We start from the raw sequence: 21,136 nt of genomic DNA on the forward strand, positions 1-21,136 counted from the left end.
AAGGCTTTTTGTAAAGTTTGTACTCTAATGTTCAACAGAGAGTAGGTACTCAAAAAATGTTAGCTTTCTTTACATTTTTAAAATATCCCAGAACTATGAAATGTTCCCCAGATGATATTCACATTGATATGGGCTCATGCTCACACACTATAGTAATAGGCATACGGCCCACAGGCAGCAAGTACTTGACATGCTTGTTGTAGATGAACCAAGTACTTGAGATGTATGTCACATTGACCCTCTCCCAGCAATGTTCTCCCCTCAAACCTCCCCTGATTCTGCTTCCCCTAAATTCCTAGGGTACACATTCATTTACCTACTAGATATGAAGCCTCAACTATGTGCCAGGTACCCCTTTAAAAGCCAGAGATACGGTGATTAACACATAGTGCCTCCCTCGTGGAGCACACACAGTCCAACTCAGACCCACATCCGCCCTGTCGCACAGAGAAGAGCCTTGTCCCATGAGCTAATCAAGCACAAGGCCAGCGCCTTGCTCAGTGCTGAGCACTCAGATGTTCTTTCATCCTTGGGGGTCGAAGGACTTGTTTTCACAGAGACCAGGCCTAGAGCTGATACTCAGTAAAATGATATTTTGAGTGCTGAAGGGACTTTTACACTGGCTTCTGCCCAACATCTGCATACGGTAAGTACAAATACAGCAGAAAATTAAGAGCCTCGTTAGTGTGTGTTAGTGGAGATTTGTGGAATTGTCTTATTTTACTCCATTCAGCTTCTGCACTGCACGTGTGTGAAATAAAACCCGAATCAAAGGTTTGCACTTACTCCCTTTCTGTCTCCCCTCTCTGTCTCTCACCGTCCCACAGGTCAGCGTGGAGGTGTTGGTAGAGTACCCTTTTTTTGTGTTCGGACAGGGCTGGTCGTCCTGCTGTCCAGAGCGAACCAGCCAGCTCTTCGATTTGCCGTGTTCCAAACTCTCCGTGGGGGACGTCTGCATCTCGCTGACCCTCAAGAACCTGAAGAACGGCTCGGTGAAGAAGGGCCAGCCCGTGGATCCCGCCAGCGTCCTGCTGAAGCATGCCAAGGCCGACGCCCTCGCGGGCAGCAGACACCGGTACGCGGAGCAGGAGAACGGCATCGGTCAGGGAAGTGCCCCGATGCTCTCCGAGAACGGCGAACTGAAGTTCCCAGACAAAATCGCATTGCCTGCAGCGCCCTTGCTCACCAAAACAGAACCCAGCAAGCCCGCGACCACGAGGAAGAGGAGGTGGTCGGCGCCCGAGACCCGCAAACTGGAGAAGTCGGAAGACGAGCCGCCTTTGACTCTCCCCCGGCCTTCGCTCATTCCTCAGGAGGTGAAGATTTGCATCGAAGGCCGGTCCAACGTGGGCAAGTAGGAGCGGCGGCGTGGCGTGGGCCAGGAATTCGGCCCTCCCTTACCATTTGTATCCAGATTACTGTACTGTAGGCTAAATAACACAGTATTTACATGTTATCCTCTTCCTTTAGGTTTCTGTTCTTACCTTGTCGTTAGAGTTACAGCCGGTGTTGCGCAGGAGACAGTGCATATGCTTTTTCCACGAGTGTCTGGCCGTGGGCGAGCGGGGGCCAGCACGGGGCCGGCGCGGCCAGGCGCCTGGTGGAATGTATGTGGCTTTGGAGTGGCTGCCTTTTTTAGCAGCGCCAGAAGCATCCTCTGGGCGCTGACTTCTGCTGGTTTCATGAGGAAGTTCGGGAAGGGGATTGCAGGGGTGTGCGTGCGAGCGTGCGGGGGCGAGGGCGAGAGGTGGGGGGGTGGGGGTGCAACAGGGGTGCCACAGCAAGCGAGGGTCTTCTCTCTGCCTCCCCCTGTCTCACGCCCTCAGCACGGGGTTGCAGCTCCAGAGACACGTCCTCAGGAGGTCTCACGTACAAAAGAAATATCAGGAACCCAGCCTCAGGGCATCCTAGAGAGGATGGAAAGCTAACCCTGTAAAAGAACATTTCCCCCCCTCCAACATATTTTACAATAAAAGCAACTTTTAATCATATAGATACGTATTTCCCCCTATGGGGCCTGACTGCACTGATTTTTTTTTAAGAGCAACTGCCACACGTGGGATTTCGTTTCTGCTTCTCTAGTGCAGTGCCGTCTTGGGGTGTCTGGTGGGCAGGGCCGCCCTGACTGCGTGGCTCCCCGAGGGTGCGGGGCAGCGGGGTTGAGCGTGAACGCCCACTCTGGTTCTGTGCAGTGTTAGGAAAACCAATCAGGTGGTCGCATTGACTTCCTCCCAAGAGGCAGGTGGAGCTGCCCTTCACCTTGGGTTTGCAAATCTTTTGTCTTTTAACTCTAGTACTGTTTATAGTTCATGACTATGGACGACTCGGGTGCCACTTTTTTCAGATTCCAGTGAGACGTGAGGAATTGGATTTTGAAGATGAGCATATATATTGCTATCTCTAAGCACTTACAATGCTGTTCACACTTTATTACCAAGCATCTTGGTCTAGCATTCAACAAGTACTGTATCTCACTTTAAAGTCTTTGGGAAGAAAAAACAACAACAACAAAAAAACTAAGTTGCTATCTTTTTTCGACACTGTAACTGCATTTCAGCTCTGCAGAGTTTCTCACGGCAAGATATTGACAGTTTCCATGTGGTTTTAAAGGATGAATGTGAATCATGAACCAGTATGTGACAATGAATGACCACCCAGTGCAGCCTGGCGGGAAGGCACTTTCACTTTGATGTTTGAGAAAGGATTAAAGGCATATGCAGAGCTGGCAGAGAAACCCAGAGAAAAGGGATGGAAAAAAGAATACTCATTTTTGTCCAGTGTTTTTCTTTTTACGACGAACTTTTAAAGAACCTTGCGATTTGCACATCTTGAGTTCATAATTTGTGTGATATTCCTGCAGTTTTTATCCAATAACATTGTGGGAAAGGTTTGGGGGACTGAACGAGCATAAATAAATGTAGCAGAATTTCTTTCTAACCTGCCTAAACTCTAGGCCATTTTATAATGTTCCTTTCAAAATTTATTTTGGTCTTTCTACCGCATCTGTCACAAAAACCGGGTCTTTGGCAGGACAACTCTGAGAATTTTCTTCAGATTCATTGAGAGAGTTTTCCATAGAGACATTTATATATGTGAGCAAGTTTTTTTTAAATTCATTATTGTTGTTGTTAATGTTTTTTCAGAATGACTTTTTTTTTTTTTCATCTGAAATCAAATCAAGATTTGGTGTTTGGTACAAACCCAGAAAGGTATTTCAGAATTTAAACCTTTCATTCCCAGAGAGGTGAAATATTGTTTGTGGGTTTTGAGTTTGCATCTCAAAGTGCTTTAAAAAAAAGTTTTATAAGTAGGAAGAAATTTTTAATATTCGTACTTGGAATGGCTGCAGCTAATCTGAATAAAAACTTCTGATTTTCCTTTCCTCATTGAGAAATAATACTTTTTTTTCCATTTCACAAATTTAAGAAGTCCTAATGTCAGCCCACATTTTGGCTATCTAGTGTTCCTTCACATTTTGTTCTCACCCGGACTAATGAGTTTATAAACCATTTTCTGGAATGTACCAAAAACATTTGAATAGATAGAGAATAGCTAGAGCCGGTCCTTGACTCTATTTGAATTTCATCACCCTCCCTGCATGCTCACAGAGAGTTGGGTGGGTCTATTCTCGCAGTCATAATACTCCTTTAGTGCTGTATTTTTTAAAGCGTTTCTGTTCAGAGAACTTGCTTAATCTTCCATATATTCTGCTCAGGGCACTTGCAATTATTAGGTTTTGTTTTTCTTTTTCTTTTATAACCTTTGGTGGCAAGAGGAATACAGGGCTGCCACATCGACTTTGTCCTCATTGGCACCACTATTTACAGTAGCCACTCCTGTGGACTCAGAAAGACACACACCACCTGTTGGCTTACTTCAAGTATTGAACTAACTGGACCCACAACACCAACACTAAAATGGGAAAATATACATGATTGGAGCAATAGGAACATCATCATCATTTTTGTGCTTCTATTTCAGGTATAGGAATTATAAGAGGATCGGTTCTTTCTCAGCATTGTCCCATTTCACTCCCCTGCTTTTCCAGCATGTGCAATACTTTCCATGCCAATAGAGTCTGATCAGTGTGGTCCAGTTAAAGCTCACACCCTTTTGGCTTTTTCCTTGTTTGGAGGGGAGGAGCTAGAAGGGGAGAGCCCCCCGCTGCGAGCTCCCCCTGCTGCTGTGGATGCTGAGTGCTGGGCGGAAGCCTGCAGGAGCCCAGGTGTCTGTCGCCACTTGCAGAAAGAGCAAGCAAAGGAGATCTAGGGGACCAGCTGCAGTTCCGCTGTCACCAGGATGAATAGTGAATGTGGAGTGTGTAGAGGAAGGAGGCAGAGTCATTTCTAAGGCGCACTCTGGAGCAATAGAGCCAGCATCAACCCATTTTCAACGCCCTTTTCCGCAAGTGGGCAGGCCCCTCCTCAGGTCTGTGTCCTTGAGACTTTGAGCTGTGCCTCTGAGCGTGCAGGAAGTGATGTGTGTGTGAACTGTGAGCGTGCAGGCCAGTGGCTGTGGAGGGGCCGCCTGCCAGCACTGCTCACTCTCCTCTGTGGCAGCTTTCTCTTCAAATAGGAAGAACATCCAGGGGACAGGGAACCTCCTCCTATTGGCAGACCTTGCTGAACTGAGGCTCCCAGAGCAGCCTTTGTCACCACTTCTGTGTAGCAGACCTGGCAGCGACAGGCGTAGAAATTCTCCTCCGGTGCCCTGAAGCTTACGAGAATCAGCCTTGTGCCTCTGTACCGTGTCCACTTTGCAATATTTGCCTACACTGTCTTTAGTTCTTTCTTTCCTGTTTTCCACTTTTAAACTAATAACAGCAGGCCTTTTGTATTTACAATGGAACACAATCACCAAGAAATTAGCCAGGGTGAAAAGAAAAAAAATATATAATAAGAAACCAACAAACAAGAACCTCTCTTGATAGGGATTTCTACTAGTAAATATAGAAAATGACTGTTCCTTCGAATGTTTAACTTAAGAATTATTTCAGTTTGTCTGGGCCACACTGGGGTGCAGATAAAGAGATGGGTGCCACTTACCTCAAACCTTTTGAAGTGGAAATCCAAATTGCATTTTCATTGGGACTTTCAGGATAATTTTCTATGTCAGTCAATTTTTTTTGTTTTCCCCAACTCGCCCCGTTTGGTTTGGGATGATTTGATTTTCGTCACTGCTGTTGTCGATCCCCTTTCTGACTCTGCATTGTGACCCTCTGTGTTTTCTGCTGGGTGAGTGTGTAGGGATTCCCCTGCAGGAAGTGGCAGCAGCTTCCCCCTCCCCCACCCCCACCTCCCACCCCCCCCACAGGAACTCTGCGGAACCTTTCACACCTCTTACTCAGGGACGGGCTGGCGTGTGTGTGGTACACTGATGTGCCCGGAGCAGCACTTTGACTGCTCTGGAGTAGGGCTGTACAACTTTGAGGAATGTTTGGATTTCCTGCACCTTGTGGATTACTCCTTAGATCCTGCATAGATTGCAATATAATGCTGCGTGTTCACAAGGAACAGCAGCTCCTAGTAATCATAAATCCACTCTTTGCACATAGTTCGATCTTTACTGAAATATGTTGCCAAAATTTCTTTTTGTTGTAGCTTTGGAATTTTTTGTTGTTTGTTTTTTAAGGAAACAATTGACAATACCCTTTAACATCTGTGACTACTAAGGAAACCTATTTCTTTCATAGAAAAATCTCAGTGCTCTTGAAGACACTAATGCCATGTTATTTCAGATTTGGGTGAAGAAGCAGAGCTCTTGGGACAGAAGGCCAGGCTTTTTGAGCTGTGTTGGTTGTCATGGTGACTGTTTCATGTACCATAAGCCGCTCAACAAACTGTGGCCTGTTCTCTCCTAACCCTTTGCACTTCCTGTTTTCTGGTCACCGTGACGATTCCAGGTGACAACAGGGTCACCCGTCTCCCTGGCCCGACCCAGCTTCTTTGGCGGATATGAAAGAAAAGGGAATTATGCTTTTTTTTTTTTAGCCTTTAGAGTGGAGTGGAAGCCTTTGCTTCCACTTTTGTGTTTTCAACCCAGAATTTCTGAAATGGAGAATTTAAGACATCAAGTAATAAATATACAGAGAATATACTTTTTATAAAGCACATGCATATGCTGTTGTGTTGGGTTGGTTTCCTCTTTTCCACGGACAGTGTTGTGTTTCTGTTGATAGGGAAACTCCAAACGATTTGCACACCTCTACTCTGGAGCCGAGACTTCTACAGAGATGACCTCGCTTCAAATGTTACTTACTGATAGGATCTTTTCCTGTAGCACTAGACCTTGTGGGAATTTCCTTTTTTTTTTTTTTCCTTCTTTTTAATGTACACCTAATCTGAGAAGCTGAAGAAAAGAAATTTTTGAGGCACTCACTTTGAGGAGTACAGGTAATGTTTTAAAAAATTGCACAAAAGAAAAATGAATGTCGAAATGATTCATTCAGTGTTTGAAAGATATGGATCTGTTGAAACAATGAGTTTCATACCTTGTTTGTAAAAAAAAAAAGAAGAAGCATAAAGGTTGAAAGTTACATGTTTTTCTTTGTATATAGAAATTCGTTGCGTCTAAATGATCAGATTTGTATGGTTACGGCCTGGAAGAATTACTGCGTCAAAGGCTCTTCAACTATACCTATGCTTCATTTCTGTTTTCGTTACATAAAGCCCTCCTTCTAAGAGAGGGCAACTCTGTATTCTGCAGTTTGAGAATACTGTTCATTCCTATGCTGAAAGTACTTCTCTGAGCTCCCTTCTTAGTTTAAACTCTTAAGCCATTGCAACTCCTTTTTCTTCAGAAATGATATTTTGACATTTTTAGCACTTCCTGTTCCAATAAACCCAAAGAATATAATCCTGAACAAGAAGTGTTTGTAACAAGGGATCCTAGCTACCAATAAAACAGGACTCATCGTGAGGACAAAAAAATGTTCCGCCTTCTTTCCCCCCCACACCTCATTTAAATGGGGGGGGTAAAACACGAAATTCAATTCAAATGCCTCATTTCACTTCAGTTAACTTTTTCTTTATATTGAGGCCAAAATAAATGTGGGACAACTTCTCAGAAAAGTCATATTCTGTCCAAAAATCAAGCCAGCCAGCGGATACTGGACAGCTGTGGGGATATTGAGCAAACCCACCTACAATTCTTACATGCAGAATCTCAGCTGCTCCCTTGCTGTTAAATGCAACATTTCTGGTAGCTGACATTCACGGCAGGAGGGATCAGTGGCCTCGGTTTTTCAGTTTTTCGTGTCCTCTTGACTTGCATACAAACGGTTCAGCTGTATTAAAATTAAGTGCATTTGGCCAATAGGTAGTATCTATACAATAACAGTCTCTAAGAATTTCCGTAACTTTTCTTATCTGAAAGGACTCGAGTCTTCCACTGCAGATAATTGGAGACTTTGCCCAAGTTTTCTTTCTCTTTAGTTTGTTCGTTTACTGTCTGGATGGCCAATGAGCCTGTCTCCTTTTCCATGGCCAGGCTGAAGGCCTGTGTGGGAAGCGTTGTTTACAGTCATCTTTGCTGAGGTAACAGACTGTTCTCTGGAATATCAGGGCTGAGGCGACACTAGCTTAGAGCTGTTGTCTTTAAAAAGCAGGTACCAAGAAGCCAGGTGCGTAGATTTCCTCTGGTTCTCACATGAACCACCTACTCTTACGTTATTATCTGGCCCAGGAGTGGGGTAGATTCTTTAGTCCGTGACCATTAAACTTGACACCTGTGCGTTGGGTTCTGTGAATACTGCCCTTTTGGCCTTTGGGGGAGGTTTCTTCGTCCCCGGCCGTCACTGCTCACCTGTCAATCCAAATCAGTGTCAGCTGAAGGGAGGTTTCAGGACAGCCCTCGTCTCTGTGGTGGCCTTCAGTGAGGACAGCCTCCTAACCTCTAGCCAGTGGGGTCCCGGCCCAGAACCATCTCTGAGACCCGTCCTTATGGATGTGTTAATATCTGATCATTCAAACTTCCAACCGTAAGCCTCCCACCGGCCAAGGGAAAAGAGACGCCAGAACCGTGGGCACTATCAGACCGACATGGCCAGTACAGAGGAAAACTAGGGAAGGAGTGGTGATTTGCACCTTATCGAAAAGAAAATATTACGTGCATACATAGTTAAGAGCTTTTATTGTGACAGGAGAACTTTTTTCCATATGCGTGCATACTCTCTGTAATTCCAGTGTAAAATATTGTACTTGCACTAGCTTTTTTAAAACAAATATTAAAAAAAAAGGAAGAATTCATATTCTATTTTCTAATCGTGGTGTGTCTATTTGTAGGATACACTCGAGTCTGTTTATTGAATTTTATGGTCCCTTTCTTTGATGGTGCTTGCAGGTTTTCTAGGTAGAAATTATTTCATTATTATAATAAAACAATGTTTGATTCAAAATTTGAACAAAATTGTTTTAAATAAATTGTCTGTATACCAGTACAAGTTTATTGTTTCAGTATACTCGTACTAATAAAAATAACAGTGCCAATTGCAAATGTGTCCTTGCCTTGTGTCAGGTCCTCGAGGAACGCTGAGGCTGAGGCAACTGGGAATTCCTCCTTCCTTACCCACGGTCGTCACCCCGTGGGTTTGGGGGGCGGTGACATGGGCATTGCCTGTACTGAGGGTGTGGGGAGCAGAGGTCGTGATGAGTTTCTGAGACAAACGGTCCACTTCTGCATCTGATGCTGTGCCTGGCTCTGTTCCTGTTGATTGCTCCTATCTGAATCCCACTGTTTACAAGAGATAATTGTTTCTAAACAGCATTTGGCAGCTTGGTGTGCTCACGTAGCATCATGGATACATTCTGTACAGTTTCACTGTAAACCGGTTCGTGGTCTGAAGGCAAAGTTCACTGTAGTTAAAATGTTTCCTGTAGTTATGACTGTTAGAAACGCAGCAAGCGGGGGAGGGGGGGAGGGGGTCACCCAGCACGTGGAGGGACCTGTTTGTCTCAAGCAGTTGCCCCAGAAAGTGGGTCTTTCAGTGACATTTGCCAGCTGCTTGTGTGACAACGACCTCCTAACTGTGAGGCCCTGCAGAGGTGGAGGAGAACTCGGTGTCGTTAGCCCAGGGAGGGGAGGGTTACTCTGTCCTATCTTCCTGGTTAGGTGTTTGGGGACATCTCACCAGACTCTCCTCTCAGGACTTACGCGAGGCCCTGAGCGTTGTGCATGTCGGTGTGTGACAGGACGTGCACTAAGCCAGCAGTGAGGAGGTGAGCCTCGCAGCCGGACAGGAAGCCTGCCGTGTCCCCTCCTCCTCCAGAGCAGTTTGGGTGGCCGTGCCGTGTGCTGGGGCACACGTGGGGCAGCAGTCTGAACCGTTGCCTGCCCTGTTTTAACGTTAGATGCTAATGGCTCTGACAGGTTTGGGGTCCAATGGCTATGAGTCTTACCTGGACTGGTCACACCAATCAGGAAAAACCTTTGCCTCTCAGGCTGCAGTGGGGAGGCCTTGACACCGTTACGCACACAGCGGGACCCCGAGGTGGACAGGAGGCACCCAGTTCTCTGACTCCTTCCCTCCTCACCTGCCACTGCTGCATGGAGGCCTGCACTCAGGCAATAGGGCTGCTTCCATCTGTGTCCCTACACGCGCCTGGTCTGTGGGCTGCTCCCCTGTGGGCTCCCCTCCCCCCAACTCCTGTTGGAGGCAGAGATGAACTGGCTACCAAGCAGATGCCTTAGAAGCACTGCTTATTGTGCAGCCTCTGCTTCCAGATGACCCAGCAGTGTGGCTTTTCCTATAACTCAGTTTTCACGTCCCTAAACACCTGAGCGAGGGACCTGCCTTTGGTTGGTGCAATAAAAGAGCTAGTCTGCAGTCTGCACAAGACAGATGGCACCAGCAGACATCCCAGCAGAGGGCTACCCACAGGGGCCATTGGGTGACGGGTGCCCCCACCCTGGGCACTCTGAGGGGAGCCCAGGAGGAGACCGGTCTGGGAGGGGATACTGGTAACAGTCCCTTCCCACTGACTACTGCTGGAACATCTTAAGTGGATCCCCTCAGGTCCTCCTTTGCTTCACCTCTCTCCCTCATCCTATATAATAAAGAGGTAATATGCAAATTGACCATCACACCCTCACACAAGATGGCCACCCCCATGTGGTCAAAAGATGGCTGCCATAAGGTCACCGGCAGGGGAGGGCAGTTAGGGGTGACTGGGCCGGCATTGGAGGGAAGTTGGGGGTGACCAGGCTGGCAGGGGAGGGCAGTTGGGGGCGACCTGGCCGGCAGGGGAGGGCAATTGGGGCTGACTGGGCTGGCAGGGGAAGGCAGTTAGGGGCAATCGGGCCAGCAGGGAGCAGTTAGGGGTAATCAGGCTGGCAGGCAGAAGTGGTTGGGGGCAATCAGGCAGGCAGGTGAGCTGTTGGGAGCCAGCAGTCCTGGATTGTGAGAGGGATGTCCAACTGCTGGTTTAAAACAGCAGTCAGACATCCCCCGAGGGGTCCCAGATTGGAGAGGGTGCAGGCCGGGCTGAGGAAACCACCCCCCCCCCCCCCAGTGCACGAAATTCATGCACTGGGCCTCTAATATATATATATAATATATATATATATATATATATATATATATATATATATATATATACATATATATATCCCTAATATGCAAATAGAAAGAATGGCTGAACAACCGAACTGGTCACTATGATGTGTGCTGACCATCAGGGGGCACGCACAGAACATGACGGGCATCAGCTGTGGTGGGATGGTGGAGCAGATGAGTGGGGGCACCAGACCAAGGCAGGTTACCAGTTGCTGTCATTGGGGCAAGCCTCTGGTGGTTACTAAAAATTCTTTGCTCCCGCGCTGCAATCCCATTGGGCGCTTGCACCTGCTGCGGCACTGGCCCCATTTGCACCTGCTGCAGGCCCTGATTATTCCTCAGGGCTTCTCCACCTCCCCCTGCTCCTGAGAGGTGATTGGGGCAACAGCCACTGCTTGCACCCACTGATGGCGCCGGCCCCAATCACTCCGTGCAGTCAGCGGGTGCGAGCAGGGCCATCAGTGCATGGGAGCAGCAGTGGCGGGAGCAGGGCTGCTGGCAGACAGGGGATTGGGAGCCTCAGTGGGAGTAGCCACGCAGGGGTGCAGAGGATGCGCCGAGACCCGCCCCTGTGCCCACCGCAGCCTCGTGGCCCAAAGTTCCTTTCAAGGTGCACAAATTTATGCACTGGGCCTCTAGTTTGCATAAAGAAACAACAAAGAGTAGTGTCAAACACATCTTCTTCCATCTTCCACAGGACGGCCTCGGGCTCACTCCGTCCACCCAGCAGACAGAAAAGGCGGGGTACCTCCAGCACAGCCCCACATCTTGCTCTGACTACACGTCCTTGACCCCCACATCTTCAAGGTGTAGCCATTCACATTTCCACCAGTACAAGCATCATTCTCCACAGGTGTGGGGGGAAAGGTATTCCAGTGGAGTTAAAGTTGCTGGTCTTTGACAGTATTGTAAGCCTGAAAATGGAACTCTGAGTGTGTGGGATTTGGTTGTTTCCCTCCTACAGTGGACCCTTGGCCCCTCCTTACTCTAGGGCCATCGCTGCCTTTTCAAGGAAAAGTTTACTCCTGTGTCTGCTTCTTTAGAAGTAACACCCTGGTCTGCATACACCCTCCAGTCCTCACTCTCAAATAATGCTTCAGAAAGTGGCCAGCCGTCACCAATGCACCAAAATCACCGCTGACACCGCGCCACAGCGGACACAGCGCCACAGCGGCCGGCTGCAGGGCTCTGCCAGGCCCGGTCCTCTCTGCGGGAAAGCACCGATGTTTCTGGTGAGTTGACCATTATCCAGGAGCACTGGCGGGCCTGCCTTCAAAGCATAATCACCAGGAGGGGCCGGTTCTGGTTCTAACTCATATGTTAAACCAATGCTTTTAGGAAGCTGCTGGTCAAGGTTTTTGCTGTTTTTTTTCGATGGGACTCTGCCTGCTAATTTTTTGGTGGATAACCTTTCAAAGTAATGTATAATCTCTTTAAGAGAGCGGCCAGCCAGGCAAGTTGGGTCGCAGAAAGGAAGGGGAAGAGATGGAGAAACAAAGCTAAGTGAGGGACAGGGACAGGGACAGCTTCCCAGAAGGCGCACAACTGGCAGGGGCAGATGACCTACTCCCCAAAGACTCGGCTACCAAAGAGGTGAAACACATCACCGCCCACTGAGAGTATCAGTGGAAACCAATTCCTCCTCACCTGCCCTTTTGTGCTTTGGTTCTTCTCCAGAAAACGGAAGGAAGCCGGAGGGGGGTGACCTGGTTACCCTGACCTCCCCCCGCCCAGGTGCCTGGACTTAGGGCCACGGGCGAGAGTGTCTGGGAAGGAGGTGGGAAATCCCCAGGTCCCCCTACAACTTGGCTCCTGAAAAGGCAAACTCCAGGACTCAGTAAGTCTTAAGGTAATAGCATTATATTAAAGTGAAACCATTTTCTTTTTTAAAAAAGAAAGAAAAAGGTACGAGTGTTAGTTTGAACAATGAGGTTATGAGTTCCGGGCAGCTGGGCTCTGACCACTGACCCTATCCGTGCTCTGCTTCCCGCCCCACCACAGGCACCAGGGGACCCCAGCGCCTCTGGCGGCAGGAGGGGAGGCAGCGTCCCGCCGTTCAGGAGCAGCCCGAAGCCCAGACGGACAGACGGACGGGGATGTGAACGCGGCGTGTGGAAGCTTCCGTGAGCAGCCGGCACCTGCCCCCAGGTTAGCCGAACACCGTGTTGTGCTGCTGGGTCACCCGGATGAACGTCGTCCTCTTGCTGAGCTCTTTGAGCTTGGCGGCCCCCACGTAGGTGCAGGTAGACCTCAGTCCCCCCAGAATATCCAGGATCGTGTTTTCTACGTCTCCTCTGTAAGGCACTTCCACGGTCTTGCCCTCCGACGCTCTGGGAGAGAAAGGAAGTGCTCCTTTAGCCCCGCTTGTCTTCCTTAGGTACCATTTGGGCCTGAAGCAGCCCCAGGGCCCTCAGGTAGCCAAATGCCTCTGAGCCCACGCCCACACTGCCTCACACACCAGGCTGGCCCCGCCCACACCTCAGATGGACAGGTCCTCCCACCCGAAATGCCTGACCTCCTGCCGGCTGCTCCAAGCACCAGGGGAAGGAGTCTGTGAGCAACACTGAGGCTGCAGACCCGGACCTGACCAACGGCATTCCTCTCAGCAGCGTGCCTCCCCGCTGCCCCACAGAAACTCACTTCACCTTTCTCCCCACCTGGATCTGCACACCTGTCTCCCGCTGGCCCAGGGCCCAGGGGCAGGAGAGCAGACGAGCAGACATGGGGGACTACCTCCAGGCCAACCCCTGCCACCCCCTTCTGCTCGCCCGCCCTGATCAACAACAGAAGAAGCCTGGAGCTTCACCCTCCTGCATCCCAGGTCAGATTCCAGTGTCTGCAAAGGAGTCAACCAGGAGGAGGAGAAGGAGGAGGAGGAGGGGAAGGAGGAGGAGGAGGAGGAGGAGGAGGAGGAGGAGGAGGAGGAGGAGGAGGCCGCCAATGAAATGAACACCCCTAACCCACCAGGTTGTGTCGGCACCTCCACCAGCAAGATGCAGCAGCTCCCCTCCAACGGCCTGCCTTTCCAGGGGGCAGGGCGCTTTGTCGGGCACATTCCCCCAGCTCACGCCTGCACTCACGCAAGTCATACACCTGTCGTGCTGGGTGTGGGGTAAGGTCCCAGCAAGGTGGAACCAGCGTAGAACTCGGGACTTTTTTAACACTGAGACGTGAGGGCTTTGGTTAGCATCTCTCCTGCTTTCAGAGGCGCATTCAGAAACTCAGGTCTAGTACACAGTGCAAGCCCTGAGCAGTATCTGTCCGTGCTGAGTCAGCCTCTCTCCAAGTAACAGTGACTCCACACACCAGGTCCCCTTCCTGCCAAATGGGGACACGGTCCAGACCTGCTTTTGGAGACACAGGGCAAAAAGGAGATCCCATATCTATGCAAAACGCTAGCCCCCACCTAAGGGCCAGGCAATCTGGACGTTTTAACAATTAACCAAATTGTTACTGGAACTTTCTCTAGCTGGTCTCTCTTCGTCTGTTACAATACTACCTCTTGATTAGAAACCTACTGCCTAGAATTTCAAAAGGGAATAACTCTTGTACACTGAAATCTACACATGCAAGACCACCCTTGAGTGAAATCTATGTAGACCATCCACTAGACCAAGGGCTGGCCTAGCGGCTGGCTTCGGGCACTGAGATGATGAAGCAGCAGACTCATGTCACTGCTCTCTGTGACCAGAGACCAGTGTCTGTGCACGCGTGCTGCGATGCCTGCCATTTCATTTTCTGAGGCCCGGGCCTTCCGGGAGCTTCCTGGAAATCACTCAGATTCTCATCCTGGTTCTCTGCTAACTGGTGACAGCACCTTTTGCAAGTCACTTACTGCTGATACTCAAGTCTTCTCATCTGTAAAACACGGTACTGTGATCTCTCTCCCAAGGATGGGCAGTGTGAGAACCAAATAAATGGTTAATGACTGGGAAGGAACTAGCACAGCATAAATAATGGGTCTTCATTAAATACAATGTCAAATAGGAGAACCATTCTCATAAGGAGACAATGGTGATGAGGCTGCAAACACCCAGGAAAAGAGAAGGAAAAAGGGAGGGAGGAACAGGAAGGAAGACGGAGAACAGATACAGCCTGCAGGACTCAGGCTGCCTTTGGATCAAAGTCCTGATTCCTTCCGTGCGTCTCTTCCTTGTCTAAGATTCGAATCCGCTTTCAGATACGAGTCTCGCTGCTCCTGAATATTATATCTCCTGTTGTGTCTGGGCCCTGCTGAAAGGACAGGGGATGATTTTTCATTTGGCCCCTTGGCTTCTGTCGTGCTGGGGCCTTGCCGGGCCTTCCCTGTCTGCTTTTCTTAGGACCCGAAACAGATGCAACAGCTAGAGGGCAAACGATGCACTCCAGGCAAAGCAGCCGGCTGCCGCCCCCCATGGCTCCCCTTACACCCCAGTGCCCAGGAGGCCCACCCCACCTGGGATGTGACAATGGCTGCTGGGAAAGCGGGGAGCTTGGCCAGAGGTCCAGGTTAGCACCGAGCAGCAGTCCCCCCCCCTCCTCCATCAGTCACCACATGGGACAGCTGCCTCAGGCTGCAGGGGAAGGAGTGTGCCCTTGTTCTGACCATCGGAGGTGGCCAGGTGAAGGTGTAAATGCAGTCAGTCCCCTACTCCTCTCTCCCACCCCGCCTTCCCCTGCTATAATGTTCTATTTATTGAGGTCCCCCCAAAAGAGAAAGACTGGCGAGAGTGAGGACTGAAGTCCCCCGTTCCCCACTGAAGAAAGAGCTTGAGAGATGGTGCCCCACACCGCCCCCTGCCTGCCCGCACGCCCACTGCAAATCTCTGGGAGTTCTGATGTTTTACCTCTGGATTGGTTTGAACCTTATATGATGCATCTGAATCCCATGTCCTTACAATAAGCGGTTAGGTGTGGCAGGAACGGTCGGACATGGAGGGTGTCAGCCACAGAGGCTTGGGTTCCATGCCAGCACTGAGGCTTCCTGGGGAAAGGCAATCGGCCTCCCACAGAGGACTTCCTCCTGAGGATACAGGACCTCGTCCTGCCCCCTCCGTGTGCCCTGGCATCAGTGCCAACCCCACTAAGGGCAACAGCAGCCTCTCTGGAGCAAAGCAAGGTCATGGGTATATTGTCATATAAACACACATGCAGACAATAAAATGGAAGTGATTTTAACCAATGTCGCCCCAATCAATTAATTTAAAGGTAAAACAATAACATAGATGGAAGTGAAATAAAGGCCAGGTTATTTTTGGGGATCATGGATTAAAAAAAAAAAGACAAGCAGACGTGAGCATCCCTTCTACAATGAGGGGCAATGACATGGCTAAAATGCTGCCTGTTTCAACTGTCAGAGCTAGAGGGCCCGTGTGAGCCCCTGTAGGTGAAACACAGCTTTCTTCAAGAAAGCCGGCCTCCACGTGATGGTCCAGAACCACACCTGTTTCATACCCAATGGAAACCCTTCTTCAACCCAATTCTCGCAGCCTGAACTCATCCCGGGCCAGAGGTCAGAGGTCACTGGGAGAGGTCAGCAGAGGCTCTACCAGAAGGAGGAGGCGGCCGGCACCCTCTGGAAGTCTGGAGTGTCACCGCGGGGACTGGCTGAGCAGGAGCCCTCCCGACTCACACACCCCAGTCCATGCCCAACCCAACCCCAAACAGCTCTGCTATCACTGCCTTTTGAGGGCCCCCAACACTGCAGACTAGCTGGGTGAAAAACATGGCTACTTAGAAAGAGCAAGATGGGTTTCCTGCCCGTGCCCATGGTGCTTTGCTATAAAGAGAAGCAACGTTCTTCGAGACCTACTTCCACCTGATTCTGAAAGGAGCAGGAGAAACGTGAGTCCTCGCCAGCGAGAAGCCTTACCTGTACTCGGCCACCCCTCCTGCGTGTTTCTTCATCGCTGTTTCGGAGCTCATCCCGTAGAAGAGCTTGAGCTTCTGCCCGTCCCTCTCGATCACCTCTCCAGCACACTCGGTGTGGCCCGAGAACATGCCTCCGAGCATGACAAAGTCTGCTCCGGCTCCTACACGCCGAGCGTGGGACAAGAGGAAGCAGCAACGGAAAGAGCTCAGAGAAAACGGGCTCTGGAAAGATCCAGGTGCTACCCCCACTCACCCTCCCGCCACCGAGAGCTATCGTCCAGAGAGAAGCCCATCTCTCCCCTCCTGACAAGGGCCAGTCCTCAGTCATTAACAATGAGCACTTTCCCGAGGTTGAACTTAGAATCAGAGAAATGTTAGCAATCGAGCAGCATTTTAGGCTGCCCGCGGTCCATCTTCTCCTTAATGCAGTAACTGCTCTACACGGTCCCCCCAGGTGGCTGGTCAACCTTCAACTCTCACACGCTCACACTGTATTGATCGTGAGACCTCGGAGCAGACTGAACCTCCTATACTGGACTGGCATGAAGGAGAGAAACCTGCACATATGTGTGTATGCATGTATATGCATCATGTAAAACTCTACCTCACACCTCTGTTGTGATGTTTGCTTCTAGGATAAATAATATCCCATATTAATCACCAAATGGCATGAGACTTCCAGGCTAGGTGCAGAGGACACAGGAGTATGGAAGCTGCCTTTGAAGGCTACATTGGAACAGGGCCAGGAGCAGCTGGAACAGCAGGACTGGCCACTGCCATGTGCCCAGGGTCTGTCACAGTGCGTGGCACATGGGAGAAGCAAATGCCTAGTTGTCGAGGAAGTAAAGGGTGTATGTGAAGAAACAGAAACAGTCCCCACCCCCACCCTGTCCATGGATCACTGTGCAGACAGGGTCTCCACCGACTGCTACAACCTGCAACAAACCGCTGCAGCCGCTCCCCAGAAAGTCCTAGCGAGGGTGCACATTCGGAACACGAGGACACCAGGGTACAGAGGTACTAAGTCATTAGAATGAAGGACAAGGAGGAGCAAGCATAGGAACCCCTGAAAAGTGGCCGTGACCTCTTCCATCTGGTTGTTTACTAGTAAATAGTTATAAGAGGACTGTGTGTGTGGGGGTGGGGGGGGGCAGCCTTACAGTCCCTTCTGCGCAGCATCACTGACAGGCAGGCTGTGCCAGTGGGCCCTTTGGCCGGGCACCACAGGGCCTTCCCACCTGCAATCAGCTTTGAGGCCATTCCTTGCAGGGTCCCTAACACAGATGCTGGCTCTGTGGCCCCTGCGCCATGATTATAAGGCGACTGAGAAAGCTGGTGTCCTCCAGGCCCCCTATGACCACAGCCCGGGAACAGATGGAAACACAGGAGCACAGACACAGGTCCCCAGTGGTGCTTTGACGTGGCTTCTAATTAACCTCATTTCTGACCCCTCTCACAGCCTTTCCCACCAGCACGTTCCCTGATCAGATCCCTCTCCTCACGCTCCCCCAGCTCCCCCTGCACTTGCTGGAAGGGGAGTTGGTGAGGGAGCGGACGCCAGGAACCTCGCCCAGACCTGCTATCTACGAGGCTCCTCCTTCGGGACAAGGCACTTTAAAGTGTACTCGGCTTCCACTCGGAGCAGGGACACACGTGTACCATTAGCAGGGGCCCAAGATGGAACGCCCACCAGCACTGAGAAGGTGCCGCTCAAAAATCCACAGTAGAAATGTCCTTGGCCGGTGGTCCTTCCATCGAGGTGACGGGGCGTGCCAGGAGCGCAGGAGGCCTGTTTCTCCCTGCTCTGCCCTGAGGGTGGGACCCTGACTTTGTCATTTGCCTCTTGAAGCCTTGTCCCCGGGACATTCTCCAGGGTTGCTACTAACCCAGCTACTGAGAAGACTGCCCCATGTCTCCTTTTGTCACGATCGGTGTTTAAATACAGAACAAGAGCCAGTGCCCAAGCCTAGGCCATTCTAGGGGGTGAACTCTAACCAGTGACGGGGAGGCACACGGGTGAGGGGAAGAGCCGCAGGCATCCCTCATGTCAGAAAGTCTCCCTCCACCAAGAAAGAACAAATAAATAACCGCAAATGTGACTGTGAGGTCAGGAAAGGAGGGTGGAGCCGCGGGAGTTTGGTTTCTGCCTCCTGCCAGCCAATACACAGGGCGCCCACTTCACACGCTGGGGAGCCCAGTTGTGCAGGCAGTTCTGACTTCTGAACAAGGAAGTTTGCATGGGTTAAGCGGGAGGAGGGGGCGCACAGCATGCTGAGGTGCTTTCCTGAGAACAACCTACAAGCTCACAGCTGGACACTGCTGCCCCCTAGTGGGGAACGGGCTCCTCAGCCTCCTGTAAGAAACTGCTTCTGAGAAGCCAGCCCAGCTCTGGGGTTTCCCCACAGACCCTCCCTGTAGTTACTGCATATTTGGACCTGGTACTGTCCTTTCTTCAGGCGCCCAAGCCTTCTCAGCTGTGATATCTGAGCCGTGACTTCGCCCACCCCTGGCCTGCAGGATGCCATCTCTAAATCTATCCCTGGGTGCTTGGCCGACTCTGCTACCAGCCAGAATGAAACTGATGCCAGGATTTGGGCCAGGGGGGCCTGCAATCCAGGGAGAGGACACTCGGGACTGGCCCAGAACATCCCTGCAGGTCCCACCTCCTCCTTCCAGATCCCACCCCGTTCCAGGTTCCCACCCCACAGCCAGCTCACAGCTGCAGGGCGCTCCCTCCGCTCCCTCCCGCCCTCCATTTTCCTCACCAAAGGCTTTGGCGACATCTCCTGGACACGTGCAGCCTCCATCCTTCAAAGAGGAGAGAGCAACAAGGATGTCAGTGGGAGCTCACCAGACCCTCCCTCTCCCCTGGGGTGCTGGGAGTTGATACCCATACCCACCCCCCAGCCAAGTACACAACCCTCAGAGCCAAAGCCCAACACTCCCCTCAGCAGGCACCTTCCACCCCAGCCCTGCCCTCTGCCTGGGAAGGTGCTGAACATCAGAGGGGCTCCGACCTCCTCCTCCTCCAGCCCCTTACCCAGCTCGCCCAGCCATCCGCCCTCCAAGTCCACTCTCATTCAGTAGTCACCTCTACCCACCTGCCTGGTGTGAGGCGAGATTTATTTAGTACAAGGGCTGGATTATTTTAAGAGCCAGAAAGGACACTGAGTTCGTTCCTTTATGTTTCCAGGCACTCCGTGTTTCTAATTCCCCTTCATGTAATATGCCCAGTTACCTTAGTCTGATACCCACCCTCCCCACCCAGCACAGTCTGTTATCCTGGGCTGCCTGGTGGGGTTATGTTTAAACACCAGCAACCCAGTACCCGGTTCCCCAGATGCAAAGCCACTGTGCTTCCTCACATACACAAAGGGCACAGCCTGACCAGGCTCCCTGCTACGCGCAGTGTGGCTGTGTGGGGTCCAAGCAGGCAAAGGGCGCGAGGGTGGTCAGGAGCAGCAGCCAGACCCACAGGGAGAGGCCAGGAGGCAAACACACGGGGCAGGTGGGCTGGCACTCAGGGCAGCGAGATGTGACAGAGCCCAAACTCAGTGCAGGTCTTGGAGAAACAGCAGGTCTCAGAGGGAAGCGCCTGCTGCCCAAAGGTGGAACCCGCCCTCAGAGTGGCAAAGAGCACTGGGAAGAACACAGACCGCCTTGCTTAGCAATTGGCAGGAAGGTGGGTGCACTGCTGGAGTTTCTCTTTCAAAGGTACAACCCATCTGCCCTTCACGTGTCCTGCCAATTATTTTTAAAGTGCTTTACCTCTTTATCTAAACCAGGACAACACAATAGGGTTTCAAACCTATAACCTCAACGGATGATATAAACTCATGCTTCTGTTAAAATAGGTTCCTAACAGCCCTGGCTGGTGTTGTTCGATGGTTAGAGCATGGGCCTGCATATGGAAGGGTCGCAGGTTCCATTCTGGGTCAAGGGCATGTACTGGGTTTCGTGTTTGGGGAGCATGCCGGAGGCGACCACTCAATGTGTCTCTTTCACGTTTGATGTTTGTTTTTCTCTCCATCCACTCTCTGAAAAAGTAATGGAAAAAATATCCTCTGGCGAGGATTAACAACAAATAGGTTCCTAACAATATCTGACTTTAAACACACACACACACACACACACACACACACACCCCTTACGCCTTTTGCTCACTTGCTTGTGAGTAAGTAGCCTGTGACTGCTGGGGTGTCTCATGTGGGGCCCTGAAATTCCACATCAGTGGTCAGTGATGAGGCCTCAGATGACCTGAGCTGCCAGGACCCTGAGAACGTGAGCTCTGCTCCCAGGATGGACCGGATGTGCAGCGAACAGGACTTGTGCTGTGCTGGGGGAGAAGTCACACTCCCAGCATCCTCTGCTCGCTCTGTCTGGGTGCCCACCATGAAATAAACACTGCAGAGCAACATGCTGATGACACGTCACCCAGTGCACCCCAACGTCACATCATGCCTCAGGGCACGGGGATCGCTCCCTGCTACCATTTACAGGTGATTCCCAAACTTGTTCAAGGCATGATTTCATGTTCTCAAGAGGCAGAGCAGTGGGTGCTGATTCCTGACTCTGTGCTTGAGGACTCTGCGGGGAAAGGTCTTGGTATCTATAATAATAAACGCATAATATGCTAATTATACTGGACAGCTGAACAACCTCCTGGACGTCCTTCTAGACGACCTTCTGGATGAAGCCTGGGCTGCAAGGGCCGAGCCCCTTGCATGAATTTCA

The 21,136-nt window shown here is 50.7% G+C and overlaps 2 protein-coding genes across 4 annotated transcripts in view; one reads left to right on the forward strand and one right to left on the reverse strand.

The window, feature by feature from the left end:
• The window catches only part of ATXN1 (ataxin 1), a 421,222-nt gene extending 412,743 nt beyond the window's left edge, over positions 1-8,479 (forward strand). For all 3 annotated transcript variants that reach the window (XM_070405691.1, XM_070405692.1, XM_070405693.1), the window contains one exon: positions 828-8,479. In XM_070405691.1, coding sequence (XP_070261792.1) covers positions 828-1,358 — 531 coding nt within the window. In that variant the 3' untranslated portion in view covers positions 1,359-8,479. The remainder of the gene's footprint in view (positions 1-827) is intronic.
• Positions 8,480-12,394: 3,915 nt separating this feature from the next.
• The window catches only part of GMPR (guanosine monophosphate reductase), a 41,606-nt gene continuing 32,864 nt past the window's right edge, over positions 12,395-21,136 (reverse strand). The window contains exons 7-9 of the mRNA XM_070405694.1: positions 19,168-19,210; positions 16,404-16,563; positions 12,395-12,882 (exon numbers count right to left, since the gene is read on the reverse strand). Coding sequence (XP_070261795.1) covers positions 12,702-12,882; positions 16,404-16,563; positions 19,168-19,210 — 384 coding nt within the window. The 3' untranslated portion in view covers positions 12,395-12,701. The remainder of the gene's footprint in view (positions 12,883-16,403; positions 16,564-19,167; positions 19,211-21,136) is intronic.

This window comes from Myotis yumanensis, unplaced genomic scaffold, assembly GCF_028538775.1.
Source record: "Myotis yumanensis isolate MYYU_CA2020_CCGP unplaced genomic scaffold, mMyoYum1.0.hap1 SCAF_2, whole genome shotgun sequence".
Lineage (NCBI taxonomy): Eukaryota > Metazoa > Chordata > Mammalia > Chiroptera > Vespertilionidae > Myotis > Myotis yumanensis.